At 53.8% G+C, this 18,380-nt stretch overlaps 1 protein-coding gene across 1 annotated transcript in view; it reads right to left on the bottom strand.

Moving 5' to 3' along the window:
• SLC7A5 (solute carrier family 7 member 5) overlaps window positions 1–18,380 on the bottom strand; it is a 42,161-nt gene that overhangs the window by 1,512 nt on the left and 22,269 nt on the right. Inside the window, exons 4-9 of the mRNA XM_011370249.2 lie at window positions 5,621–5,726; window positions 4,869–4,913; window positions 4,280–4,403; window positions 3,171–3,274; window positions 2,653–2,749; window positions 1,045–1,194 (exon numbers count right to left, since the gene is read on the bottom strand). Coding sequence (XP_011368551.2) covers window positions 1,045–1,194; window positions 2,653–2,749; window positions 3,171–3,274; window positions 4,280–4,403; window positions 4,869–4,913; window positions 5,621–5,726 — 626 coding nt within the window. The remainder of the gene's footprint in view (window positions 1–1,044; window positions 1,195–2,652; window positions 2,750–3,170; window positions 3,275–4,279; window positions 4,404–4,868; window positions 4,914–5,620; window positions 5,727–18,380) is intronic.

Below are 18,380 nucleotides of genomic sequence, written 5' to 3'. Positions count from 1 at the left end.
CTGCTGGATGGGGAAGACGGGGAGAAGGCCCGCGGATGGGTGCCAGCTGTGGTGGCCAAATGCCACTGGGGACTGGACAAGGGACAGGAGCCGCTAGCCAGTGACCACCACGAGCTCCACCCTCTCGCTCCCCTGACATGAGTCAAAGCTGACGTGCTCACTGGGACTCTCCAGCAGGAGCAGGGCCCTTTATCACATCTCTTTTTGGAGAAACAAGGTGACCCTTGGGCAACTGTCCCTCAGTACTGCTTAATGAGGAGAGGCTTATCTGCCTGAGGCCAGGAGCAGCAGATAGTCTAGTGCTAAAACACCTCTGCCCAATAAGGCTGAGCCAGTTCTGGCAGCAGCCATGCTCTATGGGCTTAGATGTCACCTTCCACCCACACCATATGGTCTCCTCCTCCGACCCCAGGCAGTGCCCCCGAACACACCATGGCCTGGCCCTCCCCAGACAACATGTGGCGACCTCACCTCTGCCCACATGCCACCTACTCACAATCACCCAGCTGTCCTGTTCAGCAGCCCCCAGGCCAGTCAGGCCCCTCACCCTTCCTGCCTGCCCACCCATACAACGCTCATCACCCTCCCACCAGGTTTCTTATTTATTGCTTTTCCTTCTTGCTAGAATATAAGCTCTAGAAAGGCAGGGATCTGGGGAGATCTATTTTGTCCTTTGATGAACCCCACACCTGGAATCACACACTTGGCAGGCACTGGACAGGTCCCTAATAGACAGCTGTCAACTGAATTGACTGCCATCCATGTCGAGTTTGGAAGCATCTTCACATGTTTACCTTGGTGGCTTCTCACCAGAACCCTCTGCAGGAGACACTCTGACTCCTGGTTCAGAGGGGAGGTGGCAACCAGGAGTGGGACAGTGGCTTGGCCAGGCACATGCCAGAAGGACAGAACCAAAAAGCTATATGGCGCTAGCTCCCCACTCAGGGCCCCTGGGGACACTGGGACTCCATTTCTTCAGCACACGACCCACCAGCCCTGGTCATGCGCCAGGCCTAGGCTGCCCGTGACCAGCTGGGCCCTCACCTTGATGGGCCTCTCCAGCTCGGGCCTCTTGTAGCGAAGCCACAGCATCCCGATGATGGCCAGGGCCACACAGAGCCAGTTGAAGAAGCTGAAGAAGTTGATGACGGACAAGATGTCGCTGGAGAAGGCGTACAGCAGGGTCATGACACACTGCAAGCAGAGAGATGGGGCAGCGTGAGCCCTCGAAGGACCTGGGCCAGCACCAAGAGCAGGACGGCCACAGACGACGGAGGGTGCCCTGATGCGGGGAGACGCCTGCGGGGTGGGCTGACCGTACTTGCACCCTCTTGCTTTAAGGAAGACACAGTCTGAGAAACACACGATTTCTCAGAAAACAAAGGCCCCACTGAGAGTGGGAAGGGAACAGACTCTTAAACCCAGCGCTTACTGCGGCATTACTTTTAACCCCAACGACTGGGAACCAATCCAAGAACATGGCACAGGGCCCACGTAAATTGGCCAGGTACATCCAGGCCACTGAGTACCATACAGCAGTTTTGAAACTGTGGTTGAACTCTGTGTGGTTTTAAACATGTCCCAGTATCATTCGGTAGAGCCTAGTCCTCTCTCCTTAAGTCAGGCTAGACTTACTGACTCACTCCTAACAAACAGAATGAGAGAAATGGCAAGTGTGACTCCTGGGGCTAGGCCATAAAGACATGGTGGCTTTCTCCTTGCTGTCCCTCTTGGCTCTCACGCCCAGGGGGCAGCCAGCCATCATGTCCAGCGGAAGCTCAGGCAGCCCTGTAGAAGCCCACGCCCTGAGGAACTGAGGCCTCCTGCCCACAGGCATGAGAGGAGCCATCCTGGAAGGGGGTCCTCCAGGCCTGGCCGAGCGTCCAGACAGGACTGCAGCCCCGACCACCATCTTGTTACTACCTCACAAGGGACCCTGAACCAGGCCACCGAGCTGTTCGGTCCCAGTTCCTACCTCACAGAAACTGGCAGTGAATGCTTTGTTTAAGCTACTCAGTTTGGGCAGATTTGCTACATGGCAACAGAGAACTAATAAAATTGCGTGTACTAGCACAGAAAGACATTGAGACAAGCTGAAGAAAAATGCACACGTGTGATCTCACTAAAAATACAAACGCCACGTAGGAATATCAGGTGCTGCAGGCATGAATGAATGAATGAATGAATGAATAACAGCACAAACGCTGGGCACACCTGTTAACACACCACAGAGCTCCAGAGAGGCATGGGGCACACCAAGCCACCTATAAACCATGCTTCCCCGTGGAGCTTGTTTCTCACATGCCAGACGTTCAAAGTTGTTTTATCACTACCATGTATTATTTTTGGAATTAAAAGCTCAAAAAAAAATCCAGCACCCTTGAGTTCAGTGGAGCATGCAGTCAAGGGCCCAATATGAGAAAACAGCATTAACTTATCTGAAACTCAGTCTCTGCCTCGACCTGCTGCCCAGGTGACACCAGGCAAAGTTGGGAGGGCCTTATGCAGGTGGACCCTGTGGCCTCTGCCCACCACCCCCGGGCCTCCTGCTGGGGAGCTCCAGAGATGATCTTCGAGGGATACCCCAGTCTTCTATTTCAATCCATTTTCAATGCTCCTGGGGAAGGAAGGCACTGGATGGTGCCGGCTTACCGTGAACACAAGGGAGGGCATGGGCGTCAGGAGCTGCGGATGGATCATGGAGAGGATGGAGGGCAGGTGGCCCTCCCTGGACCCCACGAAGAACAGTCTGTGGACGGAAGAGCAGGCAGTCAGCCTCATCCTAGAGCAACCTAGGTAGGCTGTCAAGGGCTAGGCTCCCTCCCAGGGGCTTCCTGGTGTCCCTGACCTACTCAGGTGGCACAGGAGAAAACTCAGAGGTCTTGCTCATCTCCAGCGTCCGCCTGGACAAGGTTCACAATGAACCCATGAAAGAATCTGGAAGGACCCAGCAGTTGTGCCACCTCTGGGCAGGTAAGAGTTCCTGGTCCTTTATTTCTGTGCTATTGGGACATTTTTACAGCTATATATTACTCAATCTAACAAGAGAACTTTTAAAGCTAATGTTAAAAAGTGGCATCGGCACAGCCTCCCCAGCTCAGCCTCCCTCCTGCTCCTGCCCCGGCTCCCGCGGAGCCCAAGTACGGGAGGGTGGCTCTGGGTGGGCTCACCTGGAGGACGTGAAGAGGGACCCGTTGACGGAGCCGAAGCAGGAAAGGCCCACGAAGACGGGGATGACCCAGGACATGACGCCCAAGTGATAGTTCCCGAAGTCCTAGACAGACACCAAGCGTGAGTCCCTATGCCCCACGACACCCAGCAGAGACTGCCCCAACCTGGACCGTGTGCTGTCCTCACGGCCCCGCCCCGGCTCACTTGTCCGCACACCCCCCACACACTTCTCGTAAGACGTCTGCACATGAGTGACCCCTTGGAGTCTGGACTTTGGGGGCTGCTCCAGGAACAGAGCCTTCTTTGTAATAGCACCCGTGCCTCACTCTTCACGCCCACACGCTGGTTCTCTACACCAGGCTGACCAGGTCCCCGGTCTTTCTTCCAGTCCACATATCCACTCTACGAGGGAATACTGTCCTGTCTCTGGCTGGGTCCCCAGCACCTAGCCCAGAGCATAGTTCAGTGAGTATTTACTCAGAAGCTGGAATGGGTGGGCACAGACCCTCACCTGCTGAAGTTGCTGGTGAGGACACTGTGGAAAGTGAGCCTATGGGCATCCCCGCAGGGCATTCAAAAGCCCACTGGTTCTATTTGGGGCCCCCCTGTGCTTGGTTTGGAAGGCTGATAATGTAGATGTTCAGCTGGCTGCCACCATGGGATCTGGGGGTGCTGCTCCCCCACCACTGAATCCTGTGTACAGAAGGCCCAGCAGAGGTGGCTCAGTATGTAAATAGAAAGAAGGTAAGGAAAGGCTGCCGAGACCTACATCCCTGTGCTCTGGGCTGCAGACCTCACTCACCGAAATGGGCCTCCCAAGTCACCACAATGGATTCACCCCCTCCATACTTGACTTTAAAAATGACTGATGCTGGGACCGCTGCTGACATGTTGATTTAAAACTGGCCCAGGGTGCGGCCTGGGCACCAGCACTTTTAAAGCCCACTGGGATTCTCACGAGCAGCCAGAGTTGAGGACCAGTGCTCCACACTCTCTAGTGGGCCTGGCAGAGCACGGCTCAACCCCTCCGAGCAGGAGCACCGTTTGGCGGCAGGGCCGGCCTCAGCCTCTTGGTGATCTGGGTAGACACTGGCAGGGGGCATCTTACCACGGCCACAGCCTCGGATGTCAGCATCTGCTCATTGGACAGCGTGGTGAAGTAGGCCAGGTTCGTCAGCACGTACACCAGGGTAACGATGGGGAGGGAGATGATGATGGCCAGGGGCAGGTTTCTGGAAGGAATGAGAGGCCACGTCACCAAAGTGCAGCTCCAAACAGAACCAACCCTAATGGCTGCCCAACACACAGGACCTGGTTCTGAGCCTCACTGCATGAGGAAGGTGGTAAGCAGGGAAGCTGTCACCATCACCAATTACCAGCTGGAAGCTGGCGCCTGGGTCTGAGCAGCTGTGTGAACCTGGGCTAGTGACTCGACCCTGCCAGCCTCTGCTCTCCATCTGTGAAATGGGTGCTCCTGCACATTTCAAGGGTATCTTGTTCAAGGTCACACAGCCACTGTGCGGCTGGCTTAAGGCTAAAACCCAGCACCTCTTCACCCCAAGGCCCCTCCCCAAAGGCCCTGCACTGCTTTCGTCAGCAACTGTGCTGGGCCCATGGCTGGGTTCCCAGCAGAACCAGGATTCTTCCTTCTCTGACACTGAAATGATAAATTAAAAAATGTCTGTTCACACGTGTACCTGTATGGGTTGATCATCTCCTCTGTGACAAAATTCAAGTAATTCCTAGAATTTAAAGAAGATAATTTAATTATACAATCCTCCCAAAGTCATTAGGGGAAAAATAAGAGCGCAGATCCCATGGGAGCCCCTGCTGGCCGCTCTGGGCCCCTAGAGAGAAAACCCCTCACCCACCACTGGGGGCCGCTCTAGGTGTGCACCTGGGGGCAAGGGCACAGTCCTGCTCCCTCGGGACACCTATGCCTCCAACGGGCCCATCGCCTTAATCACCCCTGTCCTCTCCCCGATCCGTCTTCCAGCACCTTCTCCATTTCCCTGCCACGTGGCAACCATTCTCGTGGCCTAGTATAGCCCGGCCTGAGAGAAGGGCCACAGCTGGGGACGCAAGAGAACAGAAAGTTCACAGGGAAAGCTCCAGGCAGGCATTCTGCTCTTGGTGGGAAAAAGGCCGAGAACCACCAGGCCCAGGCTTTTGAGCCCAAGTGCTTCACACCTGTCAGCAAAGATTAACTTATAGGGCCACTTTCTCAGAGGCCAAGACACAGTGTAGAAATAACCGAGGCATCCACTCGGATGTGGCATCCACTCTGTGCTTTTTCAGGATGTGAGGGGCTCAGAACAGATCCAAGAGTGTTTCCTGCAACTCTCTAAAACTGCCTATGGGCAGCCAAGAGATGTCTTGGATTTCTGGACACCTCCGGGCCCGGCCTGCATGTCCCAAGGCCCGAGGACCCAGACATTCTGGAACTTACCATCCCCCATAGGCAAAGAGACCGCTGTATAACGCCAACACGATGTTCCCCACGTCCAGTTTGGTGCCTTCAAATGAGAACTTGGGATCCAGATTGGACACATCACCTAGCAAAGGCCAAACAGGCAGAAAAGAATGTTGGGTTACAGAGCGCTGCACAGAGGTCATGCTACAAGTTCCAGAATGCTCCTGGAGCAAAATACAGTAACAAACAAAACCGGTGGGGTGAAGGCTTTCTACCGCGACAAATTAAATGCACCTGCTGGGCCACCGACGCACATTCTCCAGACTTAACCTGCGGCTGGGAGCGCGGGCAAGGTGAGCATGATTCTGCCATGACCTGGGGGAATGTGACCAAGGGGGCCCCGGTCCACCTGGGAGGGGGATGGCAGCTCTGCAGCCCCTCAGCCACTTTGAGTGCCAGCCTCCTGAGGCAGGTATAGGGACATGTCTGCTTCCATAGGAGTGCAGGTCAGGAAGGAGGGGCGGTTCAGCCCTGATCACCTCAGAGTATACAAGACCCCATGATGTGAGCCTCAGGTCAGGGGGACCTGGGTCTGAGCTTCGTTCTAGCCCTTTGGGTCCTGAGGATTGAGAGCTGCTACACCTAGGCCGGGCTGCTCACCTGTGTGACAGGACTCTGAATACTCCCTCCTCATGGCCACTGAGAGCACAAAATGACCTGAAAATGACTCAGATCCATCCCTGGAACACAACAGCCTCCAAGAAACTGGGCTGAATGAGAGGACAGTGTGGGCTGATGGTGCTGTGACTTCATGGAAAGTCTCTTCCCGGGGACAGTGCCGCATGAACACCTTCTGGACAGGTATTCCTGGGGGGCGAATCTCAGCCTTGCTCCTTAATCCAGATGGGCAATGCACTACGCTCCTGGACATAGGGGTGTGGGGTCTGGACAGCTGAGTCCGTTTCTCTGCTGACCATTTCTACCTGCAACAGACCCTACATTCCATGGCACACAGCCTCCCTCTTTTGGAGCCTATGGACAGATAAGCCCATCTGATCTATGTTGTGGCTCAGGAAGGTCTACATGTGAGGGTCCCAGGGCCGCCCTATCAGAGGACAACAGAATGGGGGCTCAAACAATAAAGGCTTCTTCTTTTCCAGTTCTAGAGGCCAGAAGTCTGAAATCCAGGTGTCGCAGGGCCATGCCCCTTCTGGAGGCTCTAGGCCTGCCTCTTCCAGCTCCTGGTGGCCCCAGGTATCCTTGGCTTGTGGCTGCATCATCCCAGTTTCCGCCTCCTTCCTCACAGGAACTTCCGGTGTCTCCTCTTCTGTCTCTTGTAAGAAGGCTTGTTAAATTTCGGGCACATCCTAATCCAGGATGGTCTCATCTCGATCTTTACTTGATAACATCTGAGGCCTTTTTCCAAATAAGGGCAGTCACAGGTCCCATGTGTTTTCGGGGCCACCATTCAGCCCAGTACAGCAGACGCTGTGAAATGTGGGTATCTCAGAAAGATCTCTGGCTACTAGAGCAGTTTCTGGCCCTTTCTGAAGCTGTTAATCATCTGTAAAATGGCTCAGGAACACTCGGGCCTGAACCTGAGTAGCTCTGTGAAGAGGGGCCAGCCCATCCGCCAGTGCCAACAGACACTGCTCTCCACTGATGAGGGTCGTTTGACCCTGGGTTTTGAGTTCCTGGCTCTCGGGATGGATGTGGCACAGACATGCACCTCACAGGTGATTGCCTTCCAGGAAGGAGGGCTTAAAATAAGAGCAAAGGCACCAATGGGAACAGAGGCACCCATTCCACCTCCTGCCCACCCGACGCCTGGAGGAGTGAGCTGAACTACTGGTCAGGTGTGGACTGTTTGGGGACTGTTTCTAACAGAGTCCTGTGGTTCTATATGTGAGACTCTGTGCCCCATCCTGGTGAGAAGCTGCTGCCCACATCCCACCGTGGCCCTGGGGCTGCTATGCACAGGTAAATGTCACCCATGGCCAGTGGGTCAGCAGGTCCCCAGGGGGGACAGGGGGATGGAAGACCCCACAGGAGCCCGAGGACCCCAAAGGAGTCCCTGCCTTCCATGAGGGTGACAGCCTCAGTCATCCTGGGAACAGGACAGGGTGACAGTATGTGAGGTTTTCACAGAGACCTGTGAAAGGGAGCTTCCCATAAAGCCAGTCATTTTACCTAATTGAAGCCCGCACTTCAAAGGCAGCACCAGATTTCCCACAACAAACGCAGTCCTGCTTATGGGTCTCTTATCCTAGAATCTGCCAGGGAGCTTATTTGTCCTGATCCTCCAAGAGCACTTGGGCCTTTGATCTCCTGAGCTGGAGGATGGACATGGAAGCCATGAGCCCGCCCACAAGGCCATGGTCTTGTGACCAGAAGAACAGGCTCCAGAGTGGCTGGCAACTCACCCGGAGTGCCCCCTGCGCATAATCTGTCTCAGAGGTCCAGTCCTAGGACAGCTTGGTCACAGGGTGGTCAGGAGGGTGGGTGGGGGCAGTACTGAGAGCCAGCTCAGGACAGTGAGCTCTTCAACAGTACCTCAAGAGAGTGCTCAGAGCCCCTCTGCACCCCCTCCCAGCTGCTCCCCTGTGAGATGTTCTGGAAAGTGCATTCCTTTGCGTCTGCAGAGCCCAGTCTATCCTAGGTCCTTGCCCACAACTTCTTCTGTGGGGAGGGGGGAGGAACATCTGTCTTACAGTCAGGGAAACTGGGGGTGAGGCCACCCGCCCAGGGGTGTGGGACCTGCCTCTGGGTACTGCATGCATGAGCCCGAGTCCACACCACCCTAGGACACTGCAGGTGCTCCTAGAGTCTGGAGGAGCTGCCCAGGATGGCTCCTACCAGCCCAGATCTCCAAAAGGTCACATATCCCCCACCCCTCGCCTCAGCCCACGGTGCTGCCAGGTCAGGCTCTTTCAACCACTTTCGGAACTTTAAAGGTCTCTCATGATAAAGGTTCCTTATAAATTATGCTGGCTTGTCTTGAATTTGTAATTTTCACATTAATCTGCCCCATTTTCTTATTAGAATATAGGTTTTTTTAATCCCTTGTTTATTATTCAGATTGGATTTCTTTTTCCACATGCTGGGATAGATATCGGTGCAGCTGTGAAAGCTGGTTCCCACCTCGAGCATGATCCTGATTTAGTGACATTGTGTGCGCGCGCGCGCACACACACGCACACACACACACACACACACACACACACACACACACACACGCAGGCACACGCACATGTGGTTTGGAGACACTACGAAGCAGAGAAATGGTTACCGCTCTTGTTGAGGATAAGATTCAAGGCCTGAAATACAGCCTGGGGCTTTCAGGTAAGAACCAGATATTTTCGACCCTGAGTCCTGGGAGGCCTTCAATGTTTTTATCAAGAGATCACCAGCTCAGAGTTCTGACGTGTAAATGGCAGCCATCTCCTTGAGCCAGTCATGCTGGGGACAAAATTCCTGCCATGGAATGGTATTTCCTAGGATTTATTGCTTGGTTTTGCAGCCAGCCTCTGAAACCCCAGGGAAATACTAGCTGTTTCCAGCTTCAATGCAGATTGAAGCATCTCACCCAGCTGTACCTGGGACCTTGGTCAGGCCCCTCCCAACCAGCCCATGAGGCTCCTATTCCTAAAACAGATGTGGTTCAGCTGTCCTAAAGGGACCTCCCTCGGTTGTCCAGGACCTCACTCCCAAAGTCCCTTGGAGGAAAGCATACGTCCAAGAGCACAAGGGGACAGTACCCCCAGACCCCAAAACCTTGAGCACAGCCAGCAAACCTTTCACTTCTCTCCTGGCACAAGGTAGGATGTGGTGAGGTAAGGTGGGTGGGGCAGTTTGGTGGGGAAGGGCAGGCAAAGCTCAGTCAAGAATTCAGCTGCTTTGGGCCCCAATCAAGTCACCACAAGTCTCCCTGAAGCTGTCCCCCTTTCCTGTTGCCTGCTTCTCGCCTTTCACAGGCACAGTGTGCCCACTGTGCAAGGACGGAGGAAGCGATCTGAGAGCGAACTGCCTGAGAGTGACCAGCACACACGTGCACTTGTGGCAGAGTTCCTGGGCTTGCTCGGCCTGCCTGTGCTGGATGCTGGCCTAATTTGGAGATCCACAGCTCCACCAGGCACCTGACCAAATGCTGGCTGAGTGTGCTGCCTGCCCCCTCTCTCGATGGGTGCCATGGAGCAGGCACCAGGTCTGCTGGCTCTGTGTAGCACTTGGCCCGGCCCCCATAGGGCTGGCTCAGACTGAAGGAGCTCAGGGGTGACAGCTCAGGAGTAGTGGCTCTGTGCTGCCCTCACCTTCCACGGGGGCTGGAGCCCTAACAGCAGGTGGGTGACAAGAGGTTTGGAGAGCTGGTGAGAAGGCCACCTGCCTGTCTCCAGGGCAGCAAGAAGTGAGGCAGCCACGCTTCCATTTAAACCTTTTCCCACGCTTCCATTTAAACCTTTTCCATTTAAACCTTGGGAAAAAAAGTGCACCTCACTGCCGACAATCATTTAACATCATGCGTAGGAATGCTACGTTTTCCAGGATTTGCCATTTTCGGCAATCGAGAACTACTTTATTTTGTAAATGGAAATACCACTAGTAAAAACAGAATGCTATAAACAAAATAATGTCATTTGTTTCCAAAGACTATCGATATATTAGAGCAATATGAAAATAATAATAAAAGCGAGATATTCCATGGCAGACTTTGGGGGTAAGGTTAGGACTGTAATACGCGAGTTATCTTGGGGTAAACGCTGCAGCCACAAGTGCCGCTGGTGAATATTCTCAGAGCAAACAGGAAATGGGTTAAAGATGTTTATTAGCAGCTGCTCCATACCTGGCAGCCACGGTGCAGGTGAGATGGGAGACAGGGCACCTTCCTGGGAGGAGGGAGGACTCTGGACTCCACGTGGGGTTCTCAACTACCACCTACCCCAGCAACCAGGACACATGCAGCGATGTCTAGAGATACTAGGGGTTTTTGTGCTGTGGTGGGGGTCCTCTAGTGCAGCAGTCTCCAACCTTTTTGGCCCCAGGGACCGGTGGACCGGTGCTCCTATGAGAATCTAATGCCTGATGATCTGAGGTGGAGCTGAGGCGGTGATGCTAGCGCTGGGGAGCGGCTGCAAATACGGATGAAGCTTTGCTCGCTGGCCCATTGCTCACCTCCTGCTGTGTGGCCTGGTTCCTAACAGGCCACAGACCTGTACCAGTCTGCAGCCCGAGGGTTGGGGATCCCGCTCTAGTGGGAGGCCACGTATGCTGCTCAACATCCTCCAATGCATAGGTGGCCCCACAACAGATGGTCCCAGAAGGCAACAGTGCCAAGTTGAGACCCCACTCTAGAAAGCGCATGACAGATGCCTGGCCCACATGCCACTGTTCCCCTAGCCAAGGCAGATCTACTAACTGTTCCTGGCTCTCTCTCCCATGGACCCCAAACCGAGGCATAATTCTTGTTTCAACACAGAGCTCCAAGTATGGGCAGACATGGATGAATGACTTTACAGTTCTGCCTACTAGAGCTTTAGCTTCATGGGGCCCCAGTCCACCTTGGAAGGCAGGCAGGAAAGTGACCATGGTGAAACGGAAGTAGTGCAGGACCTCCCAAGGGACAAAAGGTAGGAGTGTGGGAACCCTAGGACCCCACAGTATGACTCTGATGGCTCCTGTCACACTGTGGGGCTCCCTGTACCACACCACCCCTTCTCTAGGGATTTTCAGTAACCTCAAAGCCACCTCTAGCTTGCATTCCACCTGGGACGATCCCTACTCCAAAGCCCCTGCACCTTCCGTCTGCCTTTCTCCCCTTAAAAAATGTAGCCACTAGTAACACCTTCAGGAGGGCTGTTGGGAACGAGAAAGCTAACACACAGCCAGATACTGGGCCCTTTGGCAAGTCGCAGTGTCACAGACTGCCTTGGGAACCAGGCAATGCTGGCCTCCTACCCACTGAGATCCCCCAGAGAACCAAAGTAATTGGGGTGGGAGCATTCAAAAGGCCCCGGGGCCTTCTGACTTCAGGGAAAACCAGCCCAAATTCCTGTGTCTCACACAGGCAGCCATGGAAACTATCACCCGGGGCGGTGGGGGGAGGGGAGGGGTGTACTCCCAGCCTCAGAGAAGCCCAGCAGCCACGTGCATGTAGGAACAGGACCAGGAATGGCCCTTCCTCCCGCCCGGGGGATGCACCAGCCCTCTGCCTCCGGAATCAGAGAACAAAGAGCTCCCCGCAGTCCCTGCAGCCCTACCTCTGTTCATCAGGGGAAGGCCTGGTCAAATGCTCAGCAGGCTTGGCCTGGGCCCCGGGTCCAGTCCCTCATCCACTCTGGCCCTGCCTCATGTTTGGGAATGGTGATGCGGCAGGAACCTGGGTTCAGGGGAGGCCGAGGGTAGGACAGTGCTCCTTTACCACTATTGTAGCTTCATCGCCACGAGTTCTTCCACAGCTGTCTGTCTGTGGTATAGTCTTTTCAACTCCTGGCAGAGCTGGCTCCTTGGCCTCACGATCAGCTTCAAGACACAAATTCCAGTTGGAAAGGACCTCTTCCCACTGCACAGGCTGAGAATCTACCGTGCCAGCATAGGACTTTGTGGCTACATCTCCATTCCTGCTGCAGCTCTGGCCCTGACTGCTCTGTCCATGCGGCTGACCGCCCAAGGCACAGTGAGTTGAGGGCGGCAGTGGGCAAGAGCCCATCTTTTGGGCCTTTGATTTCATCTCAGAGGGTGGCATCTCATGTGACTACAAATCTATTATGATTCTGGATGCTGACTTAGCACAGAGCCGTGCAGGCCTGATGAAAGAACTCAATTAAAAGTTATCAAAGAACACCCACAGGAAAAGCAACAAACCTTCCCTCTATTGTAGCTTCATCGCCACAAGTTCTTCCATGGTGGCTGAGGGGGCTCCCATGTCTGCCATGTGATCAACACTGGGCATTCGAGAGGAGACCGGCCCTCAGCCCCATCCCTATCTTCTGGGGCATGGATGACTGGTGCAGAGAACCGAATCCCAGACCCATGCCCCACCTACAGGTTACAGCAACCTACAGTCATAGCATGAAGCTGATTCCCTCTGAGATGAATTTTGCCTCAGGTGCCCTAATGTAAGGAGGCCAGGCCTGGGAGCATTCCATGTGCGGATCCCCTCCCTCCCTTCAAGGGAGGACAACCCATCCTACTGGCCGTGGAGGTGCCTGGCAACATTTCATGGCAGCAAGAGATGGCCCCGAAGGCCCTGGGGCTGCTGTTGCTAGTATCACCATTTCGCAGACTAGGAAACTGAGGCTCCAGGAGGCGAGGTAACCAAGGAGAGGCATCCTCAAGACCCAGGCACTCCCAGACGAGTGGCTCCTTCCTACCTGCCCCTGCCTGGGGTTCCTGGCTGCCTAGGCTGTTTGAGTGGACTTTTCTCACCACCTCCCCCATAAAGCCCATCACTGCGCTCTCAGGCAGGACAGTCGGGGCCTTCCGCCGAGAGATCTCATGTCCCAGAACATGGTGATCATCACAGGCCCTGTGGGGTTGCTAACACTGATACATGGGATTGGACAGGCCACTGCTTCTCTGAACCCCGGGGGTCCATTAACCAGAGAACCAATCGCAAACTGTAAAGTGACTCAGACCATTCTCTAGCTCTGAGAGAACACTGTCACTCACAGGCCTGCCTGGGCCTTCCCTACTGCAAGGCTGCTCCTTCTGGCCAGGGGACATCTCCCATGCTTCCTCGATCCCCCACCTTCCAGTCACCGTGGGACAGTGCTAGACACAGGAGATAATCGACGAGGACTCTAAGTGCCTCTGCTCCCACTGCTAACCACACCAGGTCTCCTGGCACTTAAGACAACGTCCCAGTGGCTGCGTAAGCTAGCGTGAGCTGCTGTGGAGGCTGAGGAGACAAGGGGCCAGGGACGGGGCCCCGGTGCAGGGGACATCTCCTCCCATAACTCCAAGTAGGGCATCCTGTTCAGACACAATGTGAAAGGGCAAGAAAGCGTTTCTGTGGAACTCTTTATCTGCACAACTCTGCGATCCACTCTGTAACTGCTCAAGGAGACACGAGTTGCTCTTCCACCGGATGCCGCAGGAAAACCACAAGGGTTCCATTGTGTGTCCTCGGCAAAGGACACAGGCACGAGGGAGGATCCTTCTACACCCCACTCCCACCCTCCTCCCACCCTTCAGGTCTCAGAAATGCTGCTCGGCTTTAGGAACAGGCTGACCTTGGGGCTGTGGACCCTGCAGGGCGTCACAGGTAAGTTGACAGACAAAAAGGACAAAGGCGGGTGGAGGTGGCTGGAAGGTTCTTCCTGAGTCGCAATTTGCCTGCTTCTCTCCATGGCCTGCCCCCAACCCCCAGCCAAGCCACCCCACCCACGCTTCCTGTGATGGCTACTCTGGCCACCCAGATCTGAAATGCCCACCTGGGCTCAGTCTCCCCTGCTGAAAAGACTGGGAGTGAATCCAGGCACCTCAGATGGCCCCGCATGCCCTGCTCACCCAGCATCCCCCACGCCCAGCCACAGGGGCAGTCTGAGCTCCTCTCACACCCAAGACCTCAGCCCTGGGGCCTACAGAGCAATCCCTTTGTCACGTTAAACTCTGTGCCTTCATCTGGCCACTCCTTCCCACCCTCAGAAGGGCCTTCCTCGTCTGCTCTGGAGCCCAGTCAGCCCATCTACGATTTTCCTGTTCATGTTATATTTGATGTCCCCGTGCCATAGTACTGGATAGCAGGGCTGTGTCCTCATTGGGTCTCTGCACAGAACCACACTTGGAGCCTCAGAAAGTTCTGGTGAAGAACGAGGGCAAGACTGTTCATGGGTCTTACGGCAATGAGGAAATGAGGCCAAAAGAGGCCTGGTGGCTGACAAATGGCCGGCTGGACTTGAACCCTGGCCTGCTGGGCCCCACTCCAAGCACCTTCTGCAGCCCCGAACCACCTGGGTACCTGGAGTGGGCCCCCAGGGTGCAGAGAGAAAGTGCCTGGGCCAGTCTGCCAGATGACAGGTGATATTCTCCAGACACAGGATAGCCAGAGGCCAATCTCAGCACATAACGCTGAGCCCCTGCCAGAAGGACCCAGCCCTCCTTCCCGCCCATCGGCACAGGGATCCACAGGGAAAGAGCAGGCTACTCGAGAGGGAAGGAGAGTCAGACAACTGTTGTGGGACAAAGGGGTCAACGTTTTCAACAATGTGTCCTCTGGAAAGGAAGGCATTCATCTGGGAACAAAGTAAATCTCTTGAAGAAAAACAGGAGACAGGAATTTTGCAGACACCGCACTATATCCCAAGTTCAAAAAGGAAGTGCTTTAGGGTGGTAGGATGTTTTCGACAGCAACAGAATTATAAACACATTATGTATTCAAGCTGAACAAAAGCTCTTTGCTATCCCCACTGAAATTTGTTTTTACGAAAGTCAGGTTCCCCCCTGCTACATTCCTTAACTTTCTGTATTTGATCCTATCAGCCAAGAAATGCCTTCACAAGCAAAGCTTCTATCAAATGACCCATCTTCTGACCAGACAAAGTCTGGTAGGTACGGAATGGACTTTTTCCCCCATCAGTCCTAACTGCCGAGCTCTCCATGAGGCCAAGTTCCTTGACACCTGAGGAATAAGGAGTAAGATAAAGTCTTGTCTTCAGGAAGATGCTGGAACCTTAGGCCCCTGAAAGGCTCTGGAGTATAATGGGAGTACCCAGAGAAGCAGCGGTAGGGATTAAAGGCAGATTCTGGCCCATCCCAGCCCTGCCTGTTTGGCTCACCCACAGGTGGTGGTGTTTCAAGGACTTCCTGGGTGACCTAACATCACTGGTTGGATGCACACTCCCAAGAGGAAGTGTAGCTCCTGAAGCAGTGCCCTGGGATACCTTCCATAAAGTTACTACAAATAGGGTGGAATTTCTCCTTCAATGAGGATGACGATCGTAGCTCCGGGCGCTGGGTTCTTACTAGGTGCCATGCTAACACTATCGTATATATTGATGTATTGACCAAAGACGGTCTGCCCGAATTATCTGGATTCTTGCTTCCACTTTATTAGGTTGGCGTACACCAGAACTGTGGGCTTCTCTCTATGCTGAGAGAGGAGCAGTGAGGGCAGGCATTGTGGCAGCCACTGCAGCCCCACGTGCACCCAACTCTCCTGAATCATGAGATTCGTCACCCCCGAGTCCCATGGTCTGCGGATGCCAGATTCCTGCAAAGTGCTGTGCCCCGTGTGACCAGTAGGGGGGGTGGAGGGAGCAGGAAAGTCTAGAATCTCAAGGATGGATTTCTGGGTGTCACAGGCAGAAGCCCTGAGGACACAGGTATGGGGCCATTAGGGGGCGTTCCATCTACACAAATCACAGCTAGCCAGTCCCAAGCGGGGCTGAGCTATGGCAACAGCTGCTGCTGCATGGAGCTTCATGTGAGGAGAAATTACATGAGGGGTGTGTAGCCCCTGTGCCTGCACCCAATTGTGGAAGCGACCCAAATTCTGGCTCTTCCCATGAGGGCTCTGAGCTATCTCCAGGATGAGCTGCCTCAGGCCAGCAGTGCCCTTGATGAGGTAGGGGACACACACAGGGCTGGTTTCTGTGTCCCCAGCTTTCTAATAGTACTCATCAGGTACAGAGTGAGGCCCCAGTGTCCAACCTGCCCCAACTCCCCAGGGGGCTATGAGGAGCTTGCTGTGTATTCTCATGGTGACCTCGTCTGAAGAGGCTCTCTTGGACCAGCCACTGCGGGATCGCTCAGCTGTGGAACCAAGACAATGCCCACCCTGGGCCTGCTGCCTACCACCTCCTGGAGAAACTAGTACTTCTGGTCACCAAGAGACACTTATAACAGTGTTCCTGACAGCATTTTCCATAGTGGCCAGAGACGGGGGGACCACTCCATCCCTGCCCACAGAATGATAAGCAAATCACAGCACGTTCACAAGGAACAGGGCCCGACAATGAGACAGTGCACTGCCACCGAACTCCATGGCCTGGGAACTCACGCTTGATGGGACAAAGTAGTGATCGTGGAGGAGAGATCAGCATGGTGCACACTGGTGGTTAGGGGAATCCATGGACCCCTACTGGGGTCCCGGCTGTTCTACATCCTCCCCTGGGGGGTGGCCACAATTTACCTATCAGGCATCTATAATCTGTGTACGTTCACATGTGAAAAATCTACTTCAATAAGAAACAAACTATTAACAGCTCCTCTCTGTGCTAAGATGAGCCAGGCACAGTGGTAAGCTCTCTCCTCAAACCCCACGTCACCATCCTACCCGCCGTGCCCCTCTCCCACACCCCTCACGGCTCTGGGACTAATTTAACTTGTTGGGTGGTGTTCGGTCTAACTCAATGTCAGTGCCTCTCCTGGGACTGCGTGACCCAGCTCACAGTGCCCCAATTCACGTACACCCTTTCATGCTAGCATGCTAGATAGACCTGAGGGCTGGGGGCATTCGGGGCGGAGGAACCTCCTGTTTAGGGTGAGGGTGCACAGTGGTGACTTGTGTCAGAGCATGGCAGATCTGTGGGCTGGCTGGGGACATTCAGAAGTGGGGACTCCCCCCACCCTGCGCATAACAGGCCCTCCAGGATGGCTATCGGGACTCAGAGGCCACACTCACCCTTGCCGATCTGGATAAAGCCCAGCAGAATGATCAAAGCCAGAGCCAGGAGTTTGGCGGCGGCGAAGGCATCCTGGACCCGTGTGGCGGCCTTCACGCTGTAACAGTTCACGGCCGTGAGCAGCACTGTGGAGAGAAGGCAGAGAGTGAGTCCCGCCCAACAGGTGGTCGGCACCAGGGGAATAGGCTGAAAGGGAACCCAGCCCTTTGGTGGGGGCTCATCCTCTGGGACTTGTTTTGATAAACCTGACAGCTCTCCAGGCCCAAGGTCAAAGGTCGAGGACCACACTCCGCTTTAGCTGTGATCCTAGGCACACCTGGGCTGTCACAAAGGACATTTTTCAATGAATGAATTTCTTTCCGTTTTTAGAGAATAAGCAGCATTTTATTCTATAACAGTATTACAGAAAGCAAAATAAAATGTTTAACACAACTTGAGGCTATTACAAATCTAATCTGGCATTACAAGTACACATAGGCTCAAAGACAAAGAAAAAACTGTTCAATACGGTTAATAAGCCCCTATCAGGACTCTGGTGTCAGCTTTAAATGGTATATCCTGTAACCATCAAAAAAACACCACAGTCCCTACTCCTTTCCCCAGTGTCCTCAAACCCGTGTGACTCATCAAACTATCTGACAGAAACAGACCTGCTCAATAACAAAAGGTCACCTTGACACGCAGACAAAGAGGTTTAACGCAAAACAAGTGTTCTACACAAATGTTCAAACAATGGAAAGTATTGAAATCTGGACACATTAAGAAAGAAAGTACTAAGGTTTTAAGCTGCCTGAATATTTTAGTAGAAAGGAAGAATTCGTTTTCTCTCTCCCTCCCACCCCCTTTCTAGAACGCTGCCGAAGAGCATGTGTCTGAGCAGTGTTGGCACTGCGTTGCAACAGGGTCTCTAAACACAGTGCATGGTCATTAAACTTCTTAATAATGGATGTTCTCTGACTTTCCACTAAAAGCAAAGTCATAGGAATGGAAAGTCAAAAAAAAAAGGGTTCAAGGTAAAAAATACCCCCAATGAATTTCTCAGATATTAGAAAATTTTCAAGATGTAAAAAATGTTTTTTATCTGTATTAATATTTTCTCACACAGTAGATTTACTGCAATCTGAAAACTCTATGAACGCTTACTGTAGTTCCAGGGGAATTCAATGGGAAGAATC

The sequence above is a fragment of the Pteropus vampyrus genome, unplaced genomic scaffold (assembly GCF_000151845.1).
Source record: "Pteropus vampyrus isolate Shadow unplaced genomic scaffold, Pvam_2.0 Scaffold166, whole genome shotgun sequence".
Taxonomy (NCBI): domain Eukaryota; kingdom Metazoa; phylum Chordata; class Mammalia; order Chiroptera; family Pteropodidae; genus Pteropus; species Pteropus vampyrus.
This window is presented reverse-complemented; position numbering and strand designations above follow the sequence as displayed.